Raw genomic sequence first — 25,324 nt, 5'->3', positions numbered from 1 at the left:
GGGTTTGTAGGTAGATATCTGCACGTGGAGTGTAGTAGAGGCCTGATGTTTGCATCAGTCTTATATTTGTTCCTCCATTTATATAACTCCTATTTCTACTTAGCACAGGGTCTCTTTTTTATAAGTACTTGGGAGTCAAAGAAAATGTTATTTAATGATGTATTTCTTTGAAGGGAAATTTAAAATCGCACAGTGAGCCAAGCTTTATCCCATCCACATTGGGGAGAGTTGTAATCGCCATAATCTTAGTTCTTGACTTATTCCAAAGGCATTTCTTTGATCCCTCTGATTTTCCTACTGGAACTCTCCTACTCAGGGAGTTGTTAGATCATCCTTCAGCTCTAAGTATTTTCTGTAAGTTACAAACAGGCTTTCCAAACCTGCTGGGCAGGTATGGTTTTTCTAGTCCCTTGAAGAAAAGCCTGCATCATTAATATGAGGTTGGGGGCTTTTTCTTCTCCTCAGGAATCACTTCAGCTTCACAGACCGGACTTCATCTCCCGCTCTGGGGAACGGATAAAGCGCCTGAAGTTAATAGTCCAGGAGAGGAAGCTGCAGAATATGCTACAGAGTGAGCGGGAGGCACTCTTCAACACTGTGCAAGAATGGCAGGGCTACCGGGACCCCGTGCACCTGCTCCATAGGAGAGGTACACTCTTGCCTGTGCACTTTCTGGTTACTTGGTGGAGAGGGCAAGGTCTGCTTCATGCAAGGTGGCACTGCTCAATGCCAGACCAGTTACAGTTCAGAAAGAGACTTGTGCTTGTTGAGACTCAAATCTCCTTAGATAGCAGAACCTGCCTAATTAAGCTCTCAGCACTTCCATGATCCAGAAAAGCATAGTTAATCTTGCCCTGTCACTACATCTTAAAAATGAGAGTGTGCGATGAGAATGGGCACTTGGCTTGCAGAATCTTAGTTCCCTGACCGGGGATTGAACCCAGGTTCTCGGCAGTGAAAATGTGGGGTCCTAACCAGTGTACCACCAGGGAATTTCTGAGAATGGTGTTTTTAAAAACCAGCTCTGTCACCATGAGCAAGTTAGTTCCAAAAGAATAATGTTTTGATGGGGCTTGCTTCCCTCAAAGGGTAATAATAATAATAATAAATACTTATATAGCTCTTAGGTTTTGCTCAGACATTATTCTTTTTAATGCTTGTAACACTTCTCTGGGGTGGATACTATTAATATCCCTGTTTCACAAATGAGAAAACTGAGGCAAAGAGAGATTAAGTACCTTGCCCAAACGGATTTGAACCCCAGTGGGCTGGTGCTAGACTCTGTGCTCATAACAATTATGCTAGATGTAATTTCTCAATAAAATAATATGTGAAAGCTATGAAAACTGTGAAGTGCTCCCTAATGCTTTAATCACTGCCTTACCTGTAAACAGGTCAGTGTTTCGGTTCACACTGTCTAGTCTGTGCCAGTGTCCTGTCTTCAGGAGCCCTAGGCTGCTGTCATGGTCATCATCGTCTGACCCTGGCTGTGGCCGCTGCCCACCAGCCTGCACTGCCAGCTCAGGGTGGGGGCACAAAGTCCTAGCTGCTCCCTGTCACAGTTCTTGAGCAACACACCCTTCCTTCTTCAGACACAACCCTCTGTTACCAATCCCCTAAGGGTCAGGATCACCTCAGTGGGTCCTTTGCCCAGAGTCACAGTTGTCAATTGAATGAGACCAGGTTCAGCATAGCAGAACATTAGCTTTATACACTGATCACGGAATGGAGAAAGGAGAGCTCATGGTTTTTTTGTTTTCTTCCTTTAAAGATTTTTTCGATGTGAACCATTTTTAAAATCTTTATTGAATTCATTATAATATTCCTTCTGTTTTACGTTTTGGTTTTTTGGCCGAGAGGCATGTGGGATCTTAGCTCCCCGACCAGAGATTGCACCCTCACCCTGTGCCCTGGAACTGGGCTGCCCGGGAAGTCCCAGTAGAGCTCATGTCCAAAGAGGAGCGGAGTAAGGGAACTGAAGGGTTAGGGAGCAGATAGGTTGATTAGGGCTTGAGGAAAGGGGCAGAGATTTTCAGGGGCAGCCAGGGCATGCACAATCCTCCGTGGTCCTTTGCACATGGTAAAGATTGTGCCTCAGTTCAGTTGACTTCAGTCGCTCCATCGTGTCCGACTCTTTGTGACCCCATGAACCGCAGCATGCCAGGCCTCCCTGTCCGTCAACAACTCCCCGAGCCTTCCCAAACTCATGTCCATTTAGTCGGTGATGCCATCCAACCATCTCATCCTCTGTCATCCCTTTCTCCTCCTGCCCTCAATCTTTCCCAACATCAGGGTCTTTTCAAACGAGTCAGCTCTTCGCATCAGGTGGCCAAAGTATTGGAGTTTCAGCTTCAACATCAGTCTTTCCAATGAACACCCAGGACTGATCTCCTTTAGCATGGACTGGTTGGATCTCCTTGCAGTCCAAGGGACTCTCAAGAGTCTTATCCAACACCACAGTTCAAAAGCATCAATTCTTTGGCACTCAGCTTTCTTTATAGTCCAACTCTCACAACCATACATGACCACTGGAAAAACCATAGCCTTGACTAGACAGACCTTTGTTGGCAAAGTAATGTCTCTGCTTTTTAACATGCTGTCTAGGTTGATCATAACTTTCCTTCCAAGGAGTAAACGTCTTTTAACTTCATGGCCACAGTCACCATCTGCAGTGATTTTGGAGCCCGAAAAAATAAAAGTCAGCCACTGTTTCCACTGTTTCCCCATCTATTTCCCATGAAGTGATGGGACTGGATGCCATGATCTTAGTTTTCTGAATGTTGAGCTTTTAGCCAACTTTTTCACTCTCTTCTTTCACTTTCATCAATAGGCTTTTTAGTTCCTCTTCACTTTCTGCCATAAGGGTGGTGTCATCTGCATATATGAGGTTATTGGTATTTCTCCCGGCAATCTTGATTCCAGCTTGTGCTACTTCCAGCCCAGCGTTTCTCATGATGTACTCTGCATATAAGTTAAATAAGCAGGGTGATACTTTACAGCCTTGATGTACTCTTTTTCCTGTTTGGAACCAGTCTATTGTTCCATGTCCAGTTCTAACTGTTATTTCCTGACCTGCATACAGATTTCTCAAGAGCCAGGTCAGGTGGTCTGGTATTCCCATCTCTTTCAGAATTTTCCACAGTTTATTGTGATCCACACAGTCAAAGGCTTTGGCATAATCAATAAAGCAGAAGTAGATGTTTTTCTGGAACTCTCTTGCTTTTTTGATGATCCAGTGGATGTTGGCAATTCGATCTCTGGTTCCTCTGCCTTTTCTAAAACCAGCTTGAACATCTGGAAGTTCACGGTTCACGTATTGCTGAAGCCTGGCTCGGAGAATTTTGAGCATTACTTTGCTAGTGTGTGAGATGAGTCAATTGTGCGGTAGTTTGAACATTCTTTGGGATTGCCTTTCTTTGGGATTGGAATGAAAACTGACCTTTCCAGTCCTGTGGCCACTGCTGTTTTCCAAATTTGCTGACATATTGAGTGCAGCACTTTCACAGCATCATCTTTTAGGATTTGAAATAGCTCAACTGGAATTCCATCACCTCCACTAGCTTTGTTTGTAGCGATGCTTCCTAAGGCCCACTTGACTTCACATTCCAGGATGTCTGGCTCTAGGTGAGTGATCACACCATTGTGATTAACTGGATCGTGAAGATCTTTTTTGTATAGTTCTCCTATGTATTCTTGCCACCTCTTCTTAATATCTTCTGCATCTGTTAGGTCCATACCATTTCTGTCCTTTATTGAGCCCATCTTTGCAAGAAATGTTCCCTTGGTATCTCTACTTTTCTTGAAGAGATCTCTAGTCTTTCCCATTCTATTGTTTTCCTCTGTTTCTTTGCATTGATTGCTGAGGAAGGCTTTCTTATCTTTCCTTGCTATTCTTTGGAACTTTGTACCTAGCAGAGTACAAATGCACCCTTCGGACAGAGACCTTAGCTTGTTAATGAAGCAAAAGTCAGTTTTGGACACTTCCTGGTTGCATCTACACAGGCTCGTTCTTGTGTCCAAGTCAGAACTGGTTTGGGGCAGTTGACCTCTATATACCTCTCAAAGCATGTATCTCAAAGTCCAGCTGTGAAACATCTCTGCCAAATGCCAGGTACTTTTGAAATGAATACAGAGATAAATCAGGGCAAATGTCCAGCTCTCAGGGTCTGGTATGGAAACATAAGTCACAGGTCCACAGTTTTTAGGGGCTGATATGGTGACACCACTTGATACTCAACCATAAAAAAGAATCAAATTTTGCCATTTGGAACAACATGGATTAATCTGGAGGTTATTATGCTTAGTAAAATAAGTCAGACGAAGATAAACACTGTATTATATCACTTATATGTGGAATCTAAAAAATACAACAAACAAAAGTCCATCTAGTCAAGGCTATGGTTTTTCCAGTGGTTAGGTATGGATGTGAGAGTTAGACTGTGAAGAAAGCTGAGCACCAAAAAATTGATGCTTTTGAACTATGGTGTTGGAGAAGATTCTTGAGAGTCCCTTGGACTGCAGGGAGATCCAACCAGCTAATCCTAAAGGAGATCAGTTCTGGGTGTTCATTGGAAGGACTGATGCTGAAGCTGAAACTCCAATACTTTGGCCACCTCATGAGAAGAGTTGACTTATTGGAAAAGACCTTGATGCTGGAAGGGCTTGGGGGCAGGAGGAGAAGGGGACAACAGAGGATGAGATGGCTGGATGGTATCACCGACTCGATGGACATGAGTTTGAATAAACTCCGGTAATTGGTGATGGACAGGAAGGCCTGGCGTGCTGCGATTCATGGGGTCGCAAAGAGTCGGACACGACTGAGCGACTGAACTGAACTGAACTGAAAGAATATAAGAAAAAAGAAACAGTCTCACAGATATTGAGAACAAACTAGTGGTTATACTAGTGGGGAAAGGGAAGAGGAGAGGGTCAAGATAGGGATTGGAGATTCAGACATAAGTAAGCTGCAAATATGTATTGTACAGCACAGAGGATAGAACCAATATTTTATAACTATAAATGGGGTATAGCTTTTAAAAATTGTGAATAAATATGTTGTACACCTAAAACTTACAGAATATTGTAAATCAACTATACTTTACTTCAAAGAAAAAATGGCACAATCCACTAAAAAATCTCTTCTCTTGCTTAGGCTTCCTGGCAGCCCAAAAGAAAAGGCCTGTTGGAAAGAAGGAAATGATTCAGAGGTCTAAACGGTAAGGCCAAAAGAATAAGTAGCTATAAATGTATAAATCAGGCCACCAAATGGTCAGGAGCTATAGCTTGGCCCAGAATAAAGGCATTATGCTCTAGTTAAAACATTACGAGAAAATTAGCTATAAAAATAGTTTCTCACTTATGGTTCTAAAAAGGAAATGAAAATTAGCAGATCATGGTATGGATGCCTCATATATAAAAAATACAAAGAATTGCCAGGAATTTTTATGCTTTGGTCAGGCTTGTTTTTGTTAGAAACTTAAATATAAATAAAAATATTTTGAAATAAAAGTAAATACTTATTTGGGGCTCTATATATAGGCAATCCTTTTTCTAGGAATTGTATCCAATATAATAAGAGATAAGGAAATAATCTCAAAGATACAATACATTAAGCTTGTATCTAAGTAAAGTTTGAAACTTGAAATAAAGTTTCAGAATCATGTGTACACCATTTGTAGTTTTTTAAAAAAGTATTAGTGCTTATATAGATGCATATAGTGGGTTGGCAAAAATTCAGTATTTTCCAGAAGATGGCTCTAGTAGAACTTACTTGTCTTTAACTTCTTTCAAAACAATTTTGTTAGGTTGTATTGTGACAGCTGTCTGTCATATCAGAATGCATTTTAAAACTTACCAAATTGGTGAATTTTTATGTATCCATTTTAATATTGAAGATGGAAGAAAAAGAGCAAATTTTCAGTATATTATACTTTACTATTTCAAGAGCAATAAAAACACAACTGAAATGCAAAAAAAGATTTGTGCAATATATGGAGAAGGTGCTGCGACTTATCAAATGTATCAAAAGTGGATTACAGTGTTTCATTTCATGCTGGAGATTTCTTGCTGGAAAATCGGGTTGATCAGTTGAAGTTGATAGCGATCAAATTGAGATATTGAGAACAATCAGTGTTATGCCTCATGAGAGACAGCCAATGTACTCAGTATATCCAAATCAAATGTTGAATCTTTAAAAACCACTTGCACCAACTTGGTTATGTTAATCACTTTGATATTTAGGTTCCACATAAGTTAAGCGAAAAAAACCTTCTTGACCATATTTCTGCATGTGATTCTCTATTAAACATAACGAAAACATTCTGTTTTTTAAAACAAACTGTGATGGGTGATCAAAAGTGGATACTGTACAATAACATGGAAAGGAAGTGATCATGGGGCAAGCAAAATGAACCACCAGCCACACCAAAGTGTAATCTTCATCCAGAGAAGGTGATGTTGTATATATGGTGGGATTGGAAGGAGTTCTCTATTGTGAGCTGCTTCTGGAAAACCAAATAATTAATTCCAACAAGTGCTGCTCCCAATTAAACCAACTGAAAGCAACACTCGACAAAAAGTGAGCCAGACTAATTCTGTTGAATCAGTCAACACAAAACACATCATCTTTCATCAAGATAACGCAAGACTGCATGTTTGTTGACCAAGAAAAAACTGTTACAGTTTGGCTGGGAAGTTCTGATTCATCTGCAGTATTCACCAGATATTGCACCTTCAGTTTTATGTTTATTCTTGTCTTTATAATATTAATGGGAAATTTTTCAATTCCCTGGAAGACTGTGAAAGGCACCTGAAACAGTTCTTTGCTCAAAAAGATAAAAAGTTTGGGAGAATGGAATTATGAAGTTGCCTGGAAAATGGCAGAAGAGGTAGTGGAACAAAACAGTGAATACACTGTTCAATGAAGTTCTTAGTGAAAATGAAAAACATGTCTTTTATTCTCACTTTAAAACTGAAGGAACTTTTTGGCCAATGCAATGCTTCTTTTTCCCCAAATGGTTGATCATACTATATATAGAAGTTTGTAGCCTGTTTTATTTTGCTTAACACTGTATTTTGAGTATTGCGAATGTTTTCCCGTATCATAAAAGCTCTTTGAAACATTTTGTGCTTTGTGATAATTTTATTGTAGTCCATAATTTGTTTTCTTGTTGGAAATTTAGATAATTTCCAATTAAAGTGTATGTATCAAATGCATCTTTGATCATGTTCCTCAAAACATGTTTCTTTAAAATCAGTGGCATCCAATCCGTGATGGACAGAGCCCAAGGTTTTCACATGACTATGAGACCTTCACCCCCTCTGTTTCCCCTACACTCTCTCCATGAAACCTTGTCTCCGTTCTTAATGACACTCCCTTCCCCTCCCATCTCCTTTCTACTCCTAACTTCTTCAGGACCGACCTCAAACTTAATCTATTTGGTCTTTGTTGACCTCCTTCTGTCAGAATAAGTTTTTTTCATTTCCTGTAACTCTGTGTAGCATTTTGTAGATATGACCCATTCTACTTTTTTTGCATTATTTTTCGTCTTTAGAAGTATAGTAGTAATACGTAGTCATTATCTTATATTGAAACCATACATTTTTACATATAGAGTGCCAAGGAGTTCATCCGCACCCTTTATTCCACTACTTTCGCTGAAGTGACCACTGTCAGCAGGGTTTTATTATGTTTTTGTTTATCTGTATCTCTTTCCAGGTCTTGAACACTCTAGCCAGGGTTCTTTATGTCCAAGTGTCTAACAGGAAGCTGGGCCCACAACAGGCCCACAGTCTGTGTGAGGGAATGAGTGCCTAGAGAGCAGTAGAGCTTAGGAGGCATGGGGAGAAGTGATCGTGTGCCCCTGTGGTCAGTAACCTCACTGCTTTCTGTCTTTCCACCATCACCATTTCTAAGGATTTATGAACAGCTTCCCGAAGTACAGAAAAAGAGACAAGAAGAAAAGAGGAGATCAGAATATAAGTCATACCGTCTGCGAGCCCAGCTGTATAAAAAGGTCGGTCAGTCGTAAAGCAGGATTGATGAGGTTTACCAGGGGAAAGAGAAATCAAGACCTGTTTGAATTAACCGTATTTGGAGAGTGAACTTAAGCTAATAAGTACATTGTACCAATGCTGAAATTTAGAAGACAAAAGCACCTGTAACTAGATTTCAAATCTGAAAATCTAAAAAGGCAAATCAAATGGACTTCCCTGGTGGCCCAGATGGTGAGGTCTGCCTACAATGCGGGAGACCCAGGTTCGATCCCTGAGTCGGGAAGATCCTCTGGAGAAGGAAATGGCAACCCACTCCAGCACTCTTGCCTGGAAAATCCCCTGGACGGAGGAGACTGGTAGGCTACAGTCCATGGGGTCGCAAAGAGTCAGACACGACTGAGCAACTTCACTTTCTTTCAGGGACTTCACCAGAGGTCCAGTGTGTTGAGACTCTACTCCCACTGTAGGGGCACAGGTTCAATCCCTGGTTGGGAACTAAGATCACACATGCTGCATGGTGTGGCCAAAATTTTTTTTTCTTTAATTTTTAAAAATTATTCAATAAATAAGTCACCTTCCAGGCACCTTTGGAGTGAAACCAAGTTTCATAGTTAGGTGTCAGTTTAGATGCCATGCTGGAAATCCCCACATCCTTCAGGATTGTTGGGCTTTCATTTGAGTCCCAAATGGTGGTTTTATGTCCCTTATAGGTAAATCATATACCACTAGAACTTTTCAAATAAATTGGAAAATGCCCAAGTGTAGCATACAAGTTGGTAGTTTGGGGACTCAGGACCTTGAAGTCACCACCATTTCCTACCCATGGCCCCAGTAGAATTAATGGTGCTACAAGTCCCAGAACCTCACAGGCCAGGGGACTTGCTGCCAATTAATTCCTTGAGAAAGCAGGTGGACCTGAAGGTCTAGATCCTTCACTGTTCTCATTTCTTTCCCAACCCCCTTGTTTCACCCTCAGAGGACTCTGAAAGTCAGGAACCAAGAGACGAGTTCATACGAGACCCATGTGGGATTGGAGAATTGCTCCTGGAGTGTGCACCGCGGCTCGGGCTGGGCTCCCTCAAGTGGGGTGTGTGGTGCGTCAGCATCTCAAGGCCAGGCTTCTCTTGGGCTTGTGTGTTTGTGAACTGACAGACAGATTAGTCTGTTAGGATTATATTAATATAATGTTTCTGTGTAGACTATAATAGACTGTAGATCATCTTTCCCAAACACTTGAGGAAGTACTTTTTCTACTATAATTACCATATTTTCTGAAGCTGGGGAAGATAAGATTTGGGAGAACCACACTGGTCTCTTCAGCAGCACATCTAGGGTGAGGAGCGGCTGTCTGCCTCTGATGGCAAGAATATCTAACTTCTTTCCTCCCTTTCTTTTCTTCCACAGAAAGTGACCAATCAACTCTTGGGGAGAAAAGTTCCTTGGGACTGAAATAAAGAGTATTTTCCTCAGCGCCTTGGAATTATATTTTATCAGCTTGGAGGAACACAATCCTTACTTTTTTGAGTCTGGTTGAATAAAACTTGTTGTCCATGTGTAATGTAGAAGTAGTTACCTTCTAAAGAGTCTTGGGTAGAATGATGACTAAGATTATTAATGGTTTAGGAGCAGTATTTCTCCACAGTGGCCTTACCCACAAGGATATTTGTTACAGTTACCTTAATTTGTTACCTTGTTACCTTAATTCTAGCCAAGAGTAAGTCCCTTTTTGTATGTGTTTTTATAGAAAATAAATAACTTCTGATTGACTCATAGTAAAGCAAGCAGCAGAAGGTTTTTTATTTTCCATCTGGAGAGGTGCCGGGAGCTATGCAGTGTTTCCCAGGGATGTGTGGGAGCCTTCAATCTAAAAGTGCCAGTCAAGGGAAATGGGCTGTTAAATAAAATGTGGTCTTTCTTTAGAAATGCCATGTGATGTAGTGAGAGCCCTTTTGCTGATTCCATGGAGACGGTGTCTTCTTGGCAGCCACTGAGTGGGTCCAGGGACTCGCGGCAGACACAGGCACCGTGGGCCCAGAGCCACGTCCTCGCCTCACACCAGCTTCCCTCAGGGCCGCTAGCCTTGAGTAGACACAACTCAGGAGACAGCAGTAGCTGGATTTAAATCATGACCTGGTCCTGGCCAGAGAGATGCAGGTAGTGCCACTTCTGGGTCTAGTCCTGTCCCTGGCTGCCTTCTCCCCTTCAGCAAAGACCTTGGGAACCATAACAGATTGATGGCATCATTGGCCCCAGTCCTTCTCACGTGGATTCTTCTCACACGCCTTCTCCATGCCCTCTTCATATGATTTTGCATTTCCGTTCACTGAAAGTGGGGAGGGTCCCCGGCATGACACCTGGACACCAAAGGGGCGACCCAGCCTAAGCTGCTGACCCACAGACTCATGAGCCAAAGAAAAAGGTTTATTATTGTTTTGTGGTAGTTTTTCATGCAACAACCTCTTGGCATTAGATAAATGAAACAGTAGCAATCCCAAGAGACTTGAGTGGAGCAGAGCCACCCCACCCCCAGCACCACTACGCAAAGCCATAAGCTTTTACCCGGCCGTCACACTGAGACGTCAGGGGCTGCCTATTTCTGCAGCAGAGCCGATTCCTCCTGACTAATCCGCTAGAAAGCAGATCACAGGCCCCCTCCCTGCTCCAGTGCCTGAGAGACCTGAGCAGAGGGGAGGCAGTAGGTAAATTGAATTTGAGAGAGAGAAATTAGCCTCCATTTTTTGAATAAGAAAAACTGTCTCGTCTTCTGGAAGCCAAGGCGCTGGTAAAGGGCCAGGGCAGAGTGCTGCAGCATGCTGGTGATCAGGACCACTTCGCCGTAGCCCCGGTCTCGTGCAAACGTGAGGACAGTCCTGACCAGGGCTTTTGCTATCCCGTGACCTCGGTGCTCAGGGGCCACGCACAGGTGAAGCAGCTCCAGCTGCTGCTTCTGCAGGGTGGGCTGCTCAACAGGCAGTGCTCCCACCATGCCCACCACCTGCCCCTTAGACTCAGCCACCCAGAAGCCCGAGCCACACTCACTGAGGTAAGATTTAGTGATGTCAGACATGTCTGTGCGCAAAGACATGGCTACAAACTGCTTCCAGGGGTATTTGGCAAGGAACCTTAGGGCAGCAAGGAGGGCGAGGCTGGCCACAAAGGCCAGAACCCAGGAGCCAGAGACTAGGATTACGGCAAGGGGTCCCCCAAGCAAGAGCACAATGGTTTGGGGCAGCTTCAGGATGTGGCGGAAGGTGGCAGGAATGTGCTCGGCCTGCGCCATAGAGAACAAATCTATGACCCGTTTGCGGTCATTTTCCTGGTATTTGCGGATGTGATAGGGAGCCATAGAAGACTTCTGGTTGTCTGGATCTCGAAGTTCAAGAGAGAGCTAAGTGTCTCCTTATGCTTGCCCAGCAGCCCTGGGGAAGAAAGAGGAAGCCATGTGAGTGGCCCACCTACCAGAACCAGGAAGACCCTGCTCAAAGATGTGTCTCTCTGCTTCTACCCAAGAGGAAGTAGGCCACAGCCGCTGGGAGAAGGCGTAGAGCCCGAAAGACCTGCATTTGATCATGGCTTCATGCATGACCTTGGGCATGTTATATGATCTCTAAGAATCTGCCTTCTGAAGTTGCTCAGAGGATTTAATGAAATAGCATAAACAAAGCTCTGATTATGAAGTACCCTCCCCGTCTTTCCCCATTCCCTAGCCCTCAGTTTCTCCATACACTGGCGCTCCATGCAGCAGCCACGCATGTGTCCTCCTCCTTTTGGTCCCTCTCTTCAGGGCCCATACACTAGGGGAAGCCTGTTTTTCCAAGTACAAAGACTTGGAAACAGCAAATGTTCCTTCCCCCTTGATTGCAGATTTTCAGGCTGCTGAGAGCCCAACACCAAAAGTGATCCAGCCTTGAAGGCTGGGCAAGTCCGGAGCTCCAGGCCACACCTGAGAGCACTGTCCTTCCACCCATGTCCTCTCACCTGCTATCACAAGAGCCTGGAGTGTCCAGGGCTCCCTCGGCCTGGCGTCTGTCCTCAGCGTCCGACTGGCATCCAGGAGAGACTGTGCAGGGCCTGTTCTATTTCTGGGGCCCAGGTCCTGGATGGCACCTCATTGGCTGACTTCTGAGTATTTGTTAATCATAAAGCTCAAGGGGCTGGGCTCTGATAGAGCAGGAAGCCCATCCTTTGTTCTCTGAACTCCAGGGCATTAGCTTGGAGGGGTCACATGGTTTGGAACAGCTCAGGGGCTCTTGCCCTTGTGGCCGGCCTACACCCCCAACCACGGCAGTTCACCTGGCACCGTGGTGTGGAGTATTCGCCCCTCACCCTGTGCTCTGTCATCACAGGCCAGAGTCCAGTTCTGCTGGCTCAGTACACACAGTCCTCCACAGCTGGGTGAGGGCAGCAGGGCCCTGCCCATGCGGGGCATCTCATCCAGGTTACGAAGTTTGGGCTCTAAGAACATCAGGAGCCCACTGCTGTTCTTTTAGCTGGGACGTAATAACCAGAGGTAGCGGTGGGTTGTGTGGGATGTGTGTGTGATTCTGGTGACCTGTGGAAAATGGACTGAAAGGGCCTGGAATGGAAGTCTATATCCCCCTGCCCCCCAGAGGCTAGTGCAGTGGTCCAAGCACAAGGGCCTCTGGATACAGATAGATACGCAGATGCTCACTTTACAAGATCACCTTGTCAAGGAAGGCTTGTGGGAACTAAAATCCACGAGCCCTGGCACAGAGCTGAGTCTGACCAAAAAAAGGCATCTTTTTCTTATTTTGCTCAAAGGTGTCACTGCCCACTGAACTGCGTGTCCAGCAGGTTGTGTTGGTGTTGAAGGGGGTGACTTGTTCTATGTTCGCAAAGGAGCCATCTAGGCTAGCGGGGATCCTACAAGAGAAAGCGGTAACTTGGACCAGAATGGGGCCATGGATGTAAACTGGCCCTCTTAGTGTTTTTTAGGAACAGAAATGACAAATTCATGCTAATCTGAGGATGAAGAACGGGTCAGAGATGACAGCTAGGTTTCTGGCAAGAGCAACTAGGAGGATGCTTCAGAGACCAGACTTGTGAAAGAGATCACCGCAAAGGTGCCATTTTTAACATTTCAACGTTAAGCAAAATTTGAACAAGGAACCAAAAGAGAATGTATACTCCAAAGTATAGCTGAGTAACTCTAATGAGTCTCTCATATTCACCAATCAGAAACCTAGTGGTCAAGCTGGGGGGCCAGATGTCCCGTCTGTCCCCACCCTCTTTCCTGTATTCTCACCAACTTCTGTGGCTTCTTCAGCCCAGTGACCTTGGTTCACATTTAGGCTTTTTAACCTTCCTCATAAGTCATGAATAGTGATCATGAGGATTTATTGACATGAAAAATAACTGTCAAGCTATAAAAGGTTATAAAACAGTATGTTTTCATTCATTTTTGAAAAAATATAACAATAATAATTTATATTCACAAGCATGCAGAGAGAAAAGTCTTGAATGGTTACACCAAAGATTGGCAGCATTTATCTCTGGATAGAGGAATTACGGGTAATTCTCTGTGTAAGAGATGCAAGTCTAGAAGTCTCGGCACATTACAGGCTCTTGACCCTGCTTTCAAATGATGAAACTGAGGCTTGGGAATCTGTCTCTGCCTCAGCCAACTCCTTTTTAAAAAAAATTTATTGAATGATAGTTGATTTACAATGTATTAATTTCTGCTGCAAAGCAAAGTGACTCAGTTATACATATACAGTCTTTTTCGTATTCCCCATTATGGTTTGTCACAGGATATTGAATATAGTTCCCTGTACTATACGGTAGGACCTTGTTGTTTATCCATTCTGTGTATAACAATTTGCATCTGCTGAACAAATTGCACCTGCTAAATTCCCACTCCTTCCCTCTCCCACATAGCAACCACAAGTTTATTCTCTGAGTCTGTTTCTGTTCTGTGGATGAGTTCATTTGTGTCCTATTTTAGATTCCACATACAAGCGGTCTCACATGGTATTTGTATTTGTCCTTCTCTGACTTTCTTCACTTAGCATGATATTCTATATTGCTGCAAATGTACTTCAGCCAACTCTTAAAGAGTCAATCTAAAGAGACCCATTAAAAGATTGTGAATTCTTGAAGGTAAGGCAGGTGTGTTATTCTGTTATTTTTAATTAACCATTCAAATGTGTACAACTCAGTGGCACTTAGTATATTCACAATGTTGTATAACCATCTGTCTTGTTCTGAAGCATTTTCATCACCCCAAAATGAAACCCCTTAGTTGGTAGGTAGTCACTCCATTTCCACCGCTCCTGCACCCACGGCAACCACTAGCCTGATGTGTCTTTGGATTTACCTATTCTGGATGTTTCATTTAAATGGAATCACACAATATGTGAACTTTTATGTTTAGTTTTTCACTTTGGTTCTCAAAGTTCACCCATGTCCTAGCAGGTATCAGCACTTCATTGCTTTTTATAGCTGAATAATGTTCCATCAAAAGGACAGACCGCATTTGTTTATCCAGTCATCCACTGATGGACACTTGTTTCCACATTCTGGCTATTGTGAATAGTGTTGCTATGAATATTCTGTGCAGGTGGTTGTTTCAACACCTGTTTTCAATTCCGTTGGTATATATCTAGGAGTGGAATTGCTGGGTCATATGGTAACTATTTTAACAGCTTGAGGCACTGCCAAACCGTTGTCCTAAGTTTTACTTTCCCACCAGCAGTGAGTCTTACTTTACTGTATGCCTCAGTATTATGCCTGGTACATACAGACAGCTGTTATTTGCTAAGATATTAGATACCCGGCACTGTGAGAAAAGCACTTTTCCTGTGCTGTACTATTTGACATTCACAACCATCTAAGAGCTAAGGCTCATATTGCTTCCATTTTACACACATGAAGCCGAGGCTCACAAACCTGAGATATCCTACCCATGAGAGTGGCACCCGAGCCTTGGCAGTTTTGACTCAAAGGCCTGAACATTTTGCTTTTTAGTACCACATGCTGACCCCAAAAGGCAGGTATCTGACAAGTGTTTGAATTATTAATTAGTATAAAGCACTGTATGCCAACAGAACCAGCGGTCTCCTGCGATGCAAGCTTCATCTCTAAGCCTCATCACGGCCCTGTGTTCAGGCCATACTTGACCAAGATCCAGTATGTGACTAAGGCTCAATGTCCAGTTCAGTGCTACCTTCTCCATCAAGATTTCTGACACCTGCCAACCAGATGGATCTTGTATCTGCTCCCTCCTTTGAAGACTTTGCACTTCTCATTCAGCACTTATATTGCTGTTGTTACTTGCTAAAAACTGTTAACTTAGTAACAGTTAAACAGGTACTAGTAACCTGATAAATTATTTTATTTTTCTATTTACCCGTAGGAACCTGATTATAATAGGTAGTTATATTTTTGGAATCACTATTATTCCCAGAGTTGTGGGACATGAGAGCAGCACGTCAATGAAATCCCATGCTTGCATTTATGAAGAACACCTGCATACTAGACCAGCTAAGCCCAGAAATGGGTCAGTGAACTGGAAAGAACATCATCTCCCCTGATCTCTCATCAGGGTTCCCAGTAAGCCAGCTTCAGGTCAGTGCCCTGGATTCCCACTGAGCACTCATAACTTAAAGGACATGAGTGAGACGAAGTAACAGCAAATTGTTTCGAGAGGAAAGAAGGTGCTCCATAGGTCACTCCTTGGCAAGATTATCAGAAATACTGGAACAGTGACTGTAGCTCTATAGAAATACTTCTAATCTAACCTTTTAACAAAAGGGAGGCGTTATCAGGCCCCAACACTCAAATTAGGATAACCCAAGCTCATTTTATATAAATCACCAAAAGGCCCAATTATGAAGGTGTGGTGGGTAAAGGGGAACAAGGTATGTTAATGCTGAAGAGGCCTGAAGTGAGGCAGGGGGGTGAGGGGACAGGAACCTGACCCAGAAGTTGAGTAGGTCCAAGGCCTGAGAGGTCCTGAGAGGTCCAAGGCCAAAGCCAGCCTAGGGATCCTTGCAGCGAGGGGCCAGGAAAATAAATACCTTTGGCCTCATTCTCCTGCTAGCCTCCCCACTCCACACACTGGCCAAACCCAAGCAGAAGCCAAGGGGAAGGAAGGACCTCTGGCTGTGTACATGGTAAGTCAGCCTCCAGGGCAGAGAGGAGAGGATGAAGAGTGAGCTGGCGGGAACAATGGCAGGTAACAGGCACAGAGGACTATGAAAATACAAACTTGTCTCATTCTGAGACCAATCACCTAGAGAGCTGTGCCTTACCCAGTTTTGTACCACGGAGTGCCGATAGCACATCAGTCAGCAAAGCAAAACCAGGTGCAGAGAAGCAGCCGCAACCCTAGCACAGGTCCCAGGTTTCCAGACAAGCAGAAAGGTCACCAAAGAGAAAGCAAAAATGAGAAAGGCAGCAGGTGGCCTGAAACAGCCTGTGAGCCCCAGGACTCCTTCTAAAAAGAAGGCACAGTGCTTAGGAGCATTCTTGTAGTTTTCCTGAGTGTGAGGTGGGGAGATGGGCAGGGGATTAAAGATTCTGACACTGTAGGGGCAGCTTACATTGTTCCCAAGACTGGGGAGATGGGGAGCAACGATTGCCTGGGTGTCAGAGCCTCTTTCCCTCACGTTATCCTAGCGACAGCTGGCTTTTTGCCTTAGTATCCCTTATTAATCCTGTAACCCTTGACCAAGGAGCCAAATGAGGGTGGCCTGCCAAACTGCATCCCTTCTCTTCCAGCATCAAAGGCCCTATAATCACTGGTTGCTTTTGCTGGGGGAGCGTTTAGGCTCTGAAGCAAACTGGTTAATTTAAGAACAAAGAACATTATTCCTAAATTGGCTCAACTTCTTTAAGAGGAAAAGCTTGTGGACCTTATGTTAACTTCTTTCCCAGGAAATGGCATTACTTCTTTTGCCTTCTTCACCCAAAGGCTCATAGAGTTAAAAAAAAAAAAATCTATATGGTTACAGGTATAAACCCTTTCAAAACTCTTCATAACAAATAAACATAGTTCAACTTCACCAGTAGTCTGACATTTCAAAATGGTGAAAATGGTGAGAAGTTTAAAGGCATTGTTGGTGAGTCTGCTGAGATTGGCACACTTGTGCACTGCTATTACAAGTGTGAAGTGGCACCTTTCTGGTATTAAAAATTCACATCCTCTTCCCCAGTAATTCCACTTCAGGGGCTCTATCCTACAGAAAAAGACGTGTACAGAGATTTACTTGCAAAAGCAAAATGAAAAATTGAAAGCAATGTTAATTATAAAAATAGAATTACATTATGTGAAGCTTCACTTTGACAAAGAACATGTTTGATAGTGATGGCTGTGTGGAGTCATTAGGAGCATAGAATCAGGGGTCACTTGGAGTTTTAATCCTGACCACAGGCACTTTGAGCTTTAGGGCAGCTTTGACTTCTCCCTAAGCTTCAGGAGAAAAGATGCCTTCATAATGGAGAAGTCTGGGGTACCACCTTAACGAAGCGACCAAATATATCATCAGTGAAGAGGCCAAGTGATGGTATGTGCCTCCCAACGATGTAAAATTGGAAGGACACAAAATCTACCTATCATTCTCCAAAATATTTAAACTGACTTGCATCACAAACAAACTCATTCTAAAATTCTGAAAGACATCTGGGGTATTCTTCAAAAAATATCAACATCACCTTTTTAAAAAAAAAGATAGTTCTAGAAAAGAGACATGACTGTTGATATAAGACAGAAACCAACAAAATTCTGTAAAGCAATTCTCCTTCAATTAAAAAATAATTGAGAGAGATATGACAACAATGGAGGGTGAAGTGCCCCAAGGTCTGGAATTTACTTTCAAATATTTCAGAAAAGAAGTGTTTGCCCATGCATAGAAAAGACTAAGAACCAGCAAACTTAGCAAAACATTAACACAGGGCCTGTAACCTACTCTATCTTGACTGACACAATCATATTTTAAGTTAAAATATGAAAAAAAAAAAATCCCAAACCATTTATAAAACATGATTTTTAGCTGTATGACCTTGCGCACATTATTATTTGTACAACCTTTTAATGCGAGTAATCTACTTCATATGATGCTGTGATAATTAAATGAATTCCTGCATACAAAAAGTTGGAACCAGGAGGCTTGGAACGGTGACGCTGGAGTAGCCAGAATTAAGTGTTAAGAGTATGAGTTGATGGATATAAAGTCATTTAGATAAGAACCTAGTATACTGTAGACATTCAATAAACGTCTGCAATTATTCCAATTATATAAAAACAAAATATATTTGGACAGAAACAGAAGACAACAGTATCCGTGATTATATTTTAAAATATGAAGAGGATGGAGAAGGAAATGGCAACCCACTCCAGTATTCTTGCCTTGAAAAATCCATGGACAGAGGAGCCTGGCGGGCTGAAGTCCATGGGATTACATGACTGAGCGTGTGTGCACGAGGGTGGAGGGAGATGGGTTGGTAGCAATAAACTGGTAGAAATAAATAAATTAAGAAAAAAAAAATATGAAGAGGTACAACCAGGAGTGGTTTTTTTTTCTTTGTTACCATTCTGTGTTTTAAAACTTTCTACAACACAACATAATAGATTTTATGATCTAGAAAAAACAATGTTTTTTACAAAAGCTGAAAATTTTTTAATATTTCTGTCATTTCACAAAACATCTTTTGTTGACATTCTACAAATTATACCATCCAATAATGTTCCAATACTTTCTTCTTGTGAAGATAGTTTATATACCTGTAAGCATAAAAGACAGATTATGACATGCTGACATATTCATGCACTACTAATTTTCATTAAACACATATATGTGACCTAATTTATTACTCAATTATTGGTATAATGGAATGGAATCACAATGTGATTAAGGTATGCAAAGTAGACAGCAACTCATCACTTATGTCAAAAGTTTCAACTGAAGTTATAGTGGTAACTCTCTAAACATCAAAACATTTGTACCAATTTTAAAAGCACACATCTAGACATTAACTTCATACTATATTTTACATTTCAAATGTAAGCTTGATATTTAAAGTTATCCTTTTTAAAAGAATGTCTTTATCAACTAAGTTTCTAATTATATCTTAAATAAATCTGCATTTCTTTGCATCTCTAATCATTTTTCAAGTAATTTTTAATTATATTAACCTTTCTTAAAAGTTAAAACAATATAGAAGCACTGGTGATCAATAAGCAAACAGTATATTATTCCACATCTATCATGCTCTTTCTAAAAATATGGGTTTACAAACCTTTTTGACTTCCGTAATATTTGTTATTTCGGGGAGACTTTTCAGAGGAACCTGATGACCTTCTACCTGAGATATTAGGTATTCTTGATTTATTTGTTTTTCACCCTCTTCAATATAAGCAATCAAAACCGAAGTATCATTTGCTGAGATACCAAATTTTTTCAAGGCCTCTGAAATCTAAGGGGTGAAAAAGACAATAAAAGCAGTAGTGTCAACATCTGAAACCTCTCCCCACTTGCAGCCTTTCCTGGTCAGATTCTTATTTTTCATATCCTACTGGTTCTCTCTGCCTGCAGTTTTGCAACATCCCTTCCTAATCTCTACCACCTCTGCCTCTAGAGTACTCCCTGCTCAAAGCTGCACCTCATTCCCATAGAATCGAGCCTCGACTTTGACTGGATGCACAAATGCCCCTGCCCCTGGACCCAGTGACCCTCTAGCCACGCACTCCTGCCGTCCAGCCAGTGAGGATTGTTTGGGGCTCCCATCCTTTCATGCTGTTCTTGCCTGTGCCCGCACTTTGTCCTCTACCTGGACTGCCTTCATCTTTCAAGGGTCCAGTTCAAACGTCACTCCTTTAGCACTTTCCTCCTTATAGAACGAATTGCTTCTTTGTTCCCACAGATTTGCATTATTATTCCATTATATCAATTATCTTACGGCATTTGAACTTTGTCTTGTTCATCTGCCTTTCTCAGGAACATTTCTGACCCTAGACTGGAACAGGGACAAGCTCAACACATGTTTATGAATTGCAGTCTTTTGAGTTATCTCAGTGATCTCAAAGAAACAATTACCCAGTAATTTTCCCCAAGATACTGGGGAATTCTATTACTACACATTTTATAAATTTTTCAAACATCTGTATTTTAAACCATGCCACAGGTTTCCTAACCTTTCTCTCTATCTCAGCACTTGATTGTGTTTAGTAGTAGTAATAATTAAACTTCATCAGCAAAATTAGTTGGTTTTTTAAAAAATACACCCAGGTGGAATGTTTTTAACTCAAAAACTTTACTAACAGTATCTCAAACACAAACTCTTCCTATGTGCTGCGTGTATGAGCATGTGTTAAGAGCTAGTCTAGGTACCAAGCAGACTTCTGGTAGATGGAAAAGACATGGTTCTATCCTCGAACAGTTTATAGGGGGAATGAAAGATGTGCATGGCAACACACAAATACCCATGCCTCATTTTTTATCATTAGATTTAAATAGCATTTTCCTGACTCTCTATGTCAGGAAGGACAAATAAAACTATCCTCACTTAATTCAGCTAAACTTCACGTGAATGACTCTGAAGCTTACTTGTCTAGTAGGAGGCAATGCTAAACCTCAACTCTCTGTCCAGAACTCACTCTTCGTTTTGGTTTGTTTTGGTTTGTTACCAGCAACAGGCTCCAAGCCAACACTGAGGCACACACAGGCTACTATGACAAGGTCAACAGATATAAAGAAAGTATATATTCCATATTAATTACATTGTTATTTGGGGAAAGATTGAAAATAACTTCAGTGGATAGAGTTCTTGTCTTCATTTTCCCCAGTTTGTAGAGGTGAACTGCTTTGTTTGCGGCCACAATTATCTGAAATGGATCAACAATCTGCCAAAGAGAACAAAAAGAATTACACACAAGAATCCGGAGGACTCTGAAGGATAACGCCCTGTACCACGGTGACTCCAGTGTTAGGCTGTTTCACGTCATCACAATTTCTATATTTTCAAAATCTCAAGGGTCTCGGTGTTTAGAGAAATCACACAATTTTACAGCTGCAGGCAATTAAGATACAAAAAGTTTTGAAACAACTTACTGAGGACCATTATTAGGGGAAAGGCCGTATTCTCAACATTTAAACTTTATTTTCTATTCTACTCAAAACTACCCTATTTGATACCTTTATTATTTTTCATGTGCAATAAATGAGGAAACCAAGGCAAAGAAGCGGTTGGAATTTCAGTTCTGCCACTTACCACCAAGGGAACCTGGGCAAATTCTTTAGCATTTTATCGTTTAGAAGCAGATAATCATCTCACTACCTCAAAGAGCTGTTGTGAAGATTAACTGAGTTAGCAGTATATATAAAGAACCTACCAAATAAGCACTGTATAAAGGTTGGCTCCAACATGCTCAAAGTCATAATAAATGGCATAACTGGGATTTAAGTCCTGGTGATTCTACCACTATGCAATGCCTCCTTTACAGAGATTTTTCTAGGTCAGACAAGAAGATGGATATCTAGGCATCTGCCATCATATCAGAGGGAGACCACCTTTCACGTCTCCGAGGGCAGGGCTCAGCACTTGGCTTCTATTCACTGTTCAGTTGAAGGCTGGCCAAATCTGAATCCACTCTACAGGTTAGACAAGTCCTTTTCACTTGAAGATAACAATTTTGGGCTAACCCATAACACCATGAAAAATCATCAGATTCTTAAAACTCCCCTTAAAGCTCACTCGTTGCCGTGAGTACTTACCACCGCAGGGTTTATTAATGAGCCATCAATGGCGCCTTCCATGGCCTTTTTTCTCAAGCCAGCAGCATTTTTTACATCTTTAAATAAAAGAAGGGTCACCCTGTATTCAGGAAATAGGTCCAGCTGATGTGTTAACTGCATTTCATAGATAAGCAGGATGCTACTGCACAAGACCAAAAGACCAAAAGTTAACAACTGTAAGTCACTAACAAATATCCTTGCTCACAATTAAAGTATTATAACTTTAATAATAAGATGTAGAACTGTTAACCTTGAAAAACCCACCCCCAAACATCTGGCAGCCTCATGACAGACTGTCTTCCTAACCCTGCTCAGCTGTTCTAGCTTCCTTCCTGGGAAAGGATCAAGGGCAACACCGGGTCCCCTGGTTGTACAGGTAAGGCAGGCTCTGGCTGAGGGGGAGCTTCTCAACAGGCAACTAGGAGCAGAATACCAAATGCTGTTCAGACCACAGGTTACTTACAGCATTAAGGAACCTCACTCCAACTTAGTCTTTTTAGCTTTCTAACTGCACCATTTTATTTCTATTTTGGCAGAATCTAGACATAAACATAGGCTTCCCTGGTGGCTCAGAGTTTAAGTTAAAGTGTCTGCCTGCAATCAGGAGACCTGAGTTCGATCCCTCAGTTGGGAAGATCCCCTGGAGAAGGAAATGACCCCACTCCAGTATTCTTGCCTGGAGAATCCCATGGACGGAGCCTAATGGGCTACAGTCCACGGGGTCGCAAAGAGTCAGACACAACTGAGCGACTTAACTAACTAAGACATAAATATAAGGCAGAAAACAATCTTAAAGAAGAAAGTATGACACAACTCAAAGATATTCATTACATACATGGGAATTTAAGCCTAGAGGGTACAATTCTTAAATAATAAAATAGTAACACCCTTTATAGACATAAATTTAACAAGGACAGGGTATATACAAAAATATAAAAGCAGCATAAACAACAAATAACTGGAGAGACATAATCTATCTTTGAACGAAAAAACTAACCACTGCAAAAATATAATCTTTAAAACAATTTCAATTAAAGTCTCAAAGAGATATTTAGGTGAGGCAATTTTATATAGGTTCACTTTATCCTTTTACCTAGGAAGTTTTATTTCCACCATTTTTCTGAAGGAATAAATTGGCAATCTGAAGATTTATGTAGTAAGATGTTTTTCTTATCATCCTAAGAGTAAAAGGTTGAAAACCTACCTAACTAGTAACAGGCCCAACTACAGCGGCTTTATTGATCAACCACTAAAACCTGTAGTCTTGAAGAGAAGTTAAGGCTGCGTAAATATAGTAATAAATAACATTAAATACTTAACATCTGATTGGAAAACAAAACACAAAATGTGGCATAATGTGTGGGTTTTTTAAAATGTACACAAAAAGAAAACTACTGAAAAAAACAACAAAATGTTATCTTTGACTTGCTGGAATTATATCTGATTTTTTCTGTTACAATCTGGAAAAGTAAAATTGTGAATAATGTCTTGGCACAGCAGGGCCACCCAATCTTTATTATCATGATAACAACCAATGGAAAATATATATATACATAGAATGTATACCCAATTCTACAAAAAAAGGGGGGGGGGGCTCAGAAAACAAAAACATAAAGGAAACACACCAAAATATGGCCATCTTGGGTAGCAGAATTACAGATAATTTTCTTTTCTAGAAAAAGTATTTTTGCATGTTCTGAATTTTCTACAGCGAGCACACAAAAGATAACGAGTACATATAACCAGGGAGGAAACCATTTTTTTCTGGTGTTTGTTTTTACAGTACGGGGGAAAGGGCGCCTATCAAACGTCAAAAATGGTTTTGGTTTGTTTTATATAATTCACTCACTTAGGTCAGAAACTTCGAACCATCGCTGGATACTTACCTCCCACTCAAATCCCATCTTGTCAATTTTTAAGTATCATTTTGAAGAGTCCAATTCTCTCCCATACCTACTCTGCCACCGCTGTTGGCCACCTTCTCTCAACAGCGGTGACCTCCTAGAAGAGGTCGCCTCACAATTCCTTCCCTCCTATCATCCAACCTCCACCCGGGAGTCAAAGCGATCTTTTCAAAATGTACACCAAATCTTGCCCTGCTGTAAAGTCCCTTTATGTCACGGAGTCCCAAACTCTGTGATCAGAGACCTTCCTCCCTCTTCCATTTCCTAGCGCACCCCTGCAGACCGCGCTCATTCCCCCACCGCCGCACTGGCCCTTCCAGCTTGTCACCACTCCTAGTCCCTACCCAGCACGCCCCCTCGGACAGGCAGTTACTCTGAATTAATCCTCCCTCCCTTCGGCTGGCCAGTAAGAGCCCATTTACCAGCGCTCCCAGGACCCCAGGACTAGTCTCCTATTCTACGAGCTCCTCTGTTACAACTTTAGGGAGTCTCAGGCTCATCGTCCGCCCTCGAAGGGAGGCTGAGCCGATCACTACCGGGCTGCATCCCAGGACCCGACCTTGGCAAACGCTCCATAAACGAGGGCGCGGGGAATCACAGGTATCATTTGGAAAATCACTGGTCTCCAGTTCCCACCCGACCGGGCCAGCGCTGTGGCGCCAGGAGTACTCACCGCCGCGTACCCGTCCGTCTCGTAATATCTTCCCCACGGAAACAAAGGGCTCGACTTCCGGGAGATCTGCCGCAGCTGCGCTCCTTCTTCGCCCTGCCCGACCCTGCAGCGTCTTTGCAGGTCTGGGTCGGAGGAAGGTTCTCGGCTACCTCCTTACACAGAGTGTTTCGCCGGCGTTAGTCGCGTCTGCTGACCCGAAGGGGAGCAGGAGCTCCGTTCGCCACTTCCGATGAGAGAGGCGGCGAGGCTCCTCCGGCCGGACCGGAAGCTGAGTGTGGGTTTTTTTCCGCGTCCTTAAGCCGCTTGGTCTTGAACGAGACATCCTGTTTCGTCCAGTGAGAAGAAAAGTAATGGCTCCGATGAGCTCTACATATGTCTGCGCTGCTCGAGATTCGACAGTTTTTTTTCGAGGCAAACAGGACTCACTTTTTTCTTGTTCTGGGCGAGGTCTACTTGGCCAGGATCTCCTAGAGCCGAGAGCGCTCGGCGATCTGCCTCGGGTACTTGAGAGAGGTACACCACCTCTTCATCCAGCAGGCTCACAAGTCTGATGCCATCCCTGGTATATCAGCCTCCGAAAGAGGTCATCCGCTAAACGGATGTTTTTCTTCCATGTTATTCTAACTTGTTATTCTTCTGTGTTTTTATGCTTGGGGGCTCATCTGGGTCAATACTTTTCTTTAAACAAAAAGACAGATAAATAGTAAATAGTATAGATATGTTCTGTGGAGAAAAAACTAGAGAGTAGGGGGTAATGTCAGGCCGTGAGTATTAGTATTTAAAATAGGATGGTCAAGAAAGATCTCACCAAAAAGGACCATTTGTGACTGGAGGAGGTCTGGAAGCAGGTTCTGTGTGTATCTGAAGAGCAGCAATTCCAGGGAACAGAGAGAGTTTTTAAAAGACTGAGAACAGATGTGGTCTCATTTAAGACAGAGCACAGAGAACCGTGGTGGCTTGAGCCCAGTGGGAATATATATGAAATTATATATTCTGAG

At 42.4% G+C, this 25,324-nt stretch overlaps 3 protein-coding genes across 14 annotated transcripts in view; 1 reads left to right on the top strand and 2 right to left on the bottom strand.

The window, feature by feature from the left end:
• Positions 1–9,464, top strand: part of ALMS1 (ALMS1 centrosome and basal body associated protein) — a 200,220-nt gene extending 190,756 nt beyond the window's left edge. For all 7 annotated transcript variants that reach the window (XM_020883328.2, XM_020883334.2, XM_020883333.2 and 4 more), the window contains 4 exons: positions 466–649; positions 5,153–5,216; positions 7,916–8,015; positions 9,400–9,464. In XM_020883328.2, the coding sequence (XP_020738987.2) occupies positions 466–649; positions 5,153–5,216; positions 7,916–8,015; positions 9,400–9,444 (393 nt within the window). In that variant the 3' untranslated portion in view covers positions 9,445–9,464. The remainder of the gene's footprint in view (positions 1–465; positions 650–5,152; positions 5,217–7,915; positions 8,016–9,399) is intronic.
• Positions 9,465–9,768: 304 nt separating this feature from the next.
• NAT8 (N-acetyltransferase 8 (putative)) lies at positions 9,769–12,157 on the bottom strand. The gene is made up of 2 exons (XM_020883335.2): positions 11,974–12,157; positions 9,769–11,414 (listed from the first exon to the last, which is right to left on the bottom strand). Exon 2 carries the CDS (start codon positions 11,339–11,341, stop codon positions 10,637–10,639), a length of 705 nt encoding a protein of 234 aa, XP_020738994.2. The 5' UTR covers positions 11,342–11,414; positions 11,974–12,157; the 3' UTR covers positions 9,769–10,636.
• A 6,092-nt stretch (positions 12,158–18,249) lies between these two features.
• On the bottom strand, positions 18,250–24,987 carry TPRKB (TP53RK binding protein). 6 transcript variants are annotated; one of them, XM_020883353.2, is made up of 5 exons: positions 24,327–24,987; positions 21,729–21,891; positions 20,735–20,857; positions 19,255–19,431; positions 18,250–18,739 (listed from the first exon to the last, which is right to left on the bottom strand). In XM_020883353.2, exons 2-5 carry the CDS (start codon positions 21,867–21,869, stop codon positions 18,653–18,655), a joined length of 528 nt encoding a protein of 175 aa, XP_020739012.1. In that variant the 5' UTR covers positions 21,870–21,891; positions 24,327–24,987; the 3' UTR covers positions 18,250–18,652. The 6 variants fall into 6 exon arrangements, with proteins under 6 accessions (XP_020739012.1, XP_020739015.1, XP_020739008.1 ...); XM_020883356.2 differs by having other exon boundaries at positions 21,729–21,888; positions 24,327–24,978; XM_020883349.2 differs by lacking the exon at positions 24,327–24,987 and adding an exon at positions 24,213–24,320.
• Positions 24,988–25,324: the final 337 nt, after the last annotated feature.

The sequence above is a fragment of the Odocoileus virginianus genome, chromosome 2 (assembly GCF_023699985.2).
Source record: "Odocoileus virginianus isolate 20LAN1187 ecotype Illinois chromosome 2, Ovbor_1.2, whole genome shotgun sequence".
Lineage (NCBI taxonomy): Eukaryota > Metazoa > Chordata > Mammalia > Artiodactyla > Cervidae > Odocoileus > Odocoileus virginianus.
Note: the sequence above shows the minus strand (reverse complement) of the source record. Positions and strands in the feature narration are given on the sequence as shown.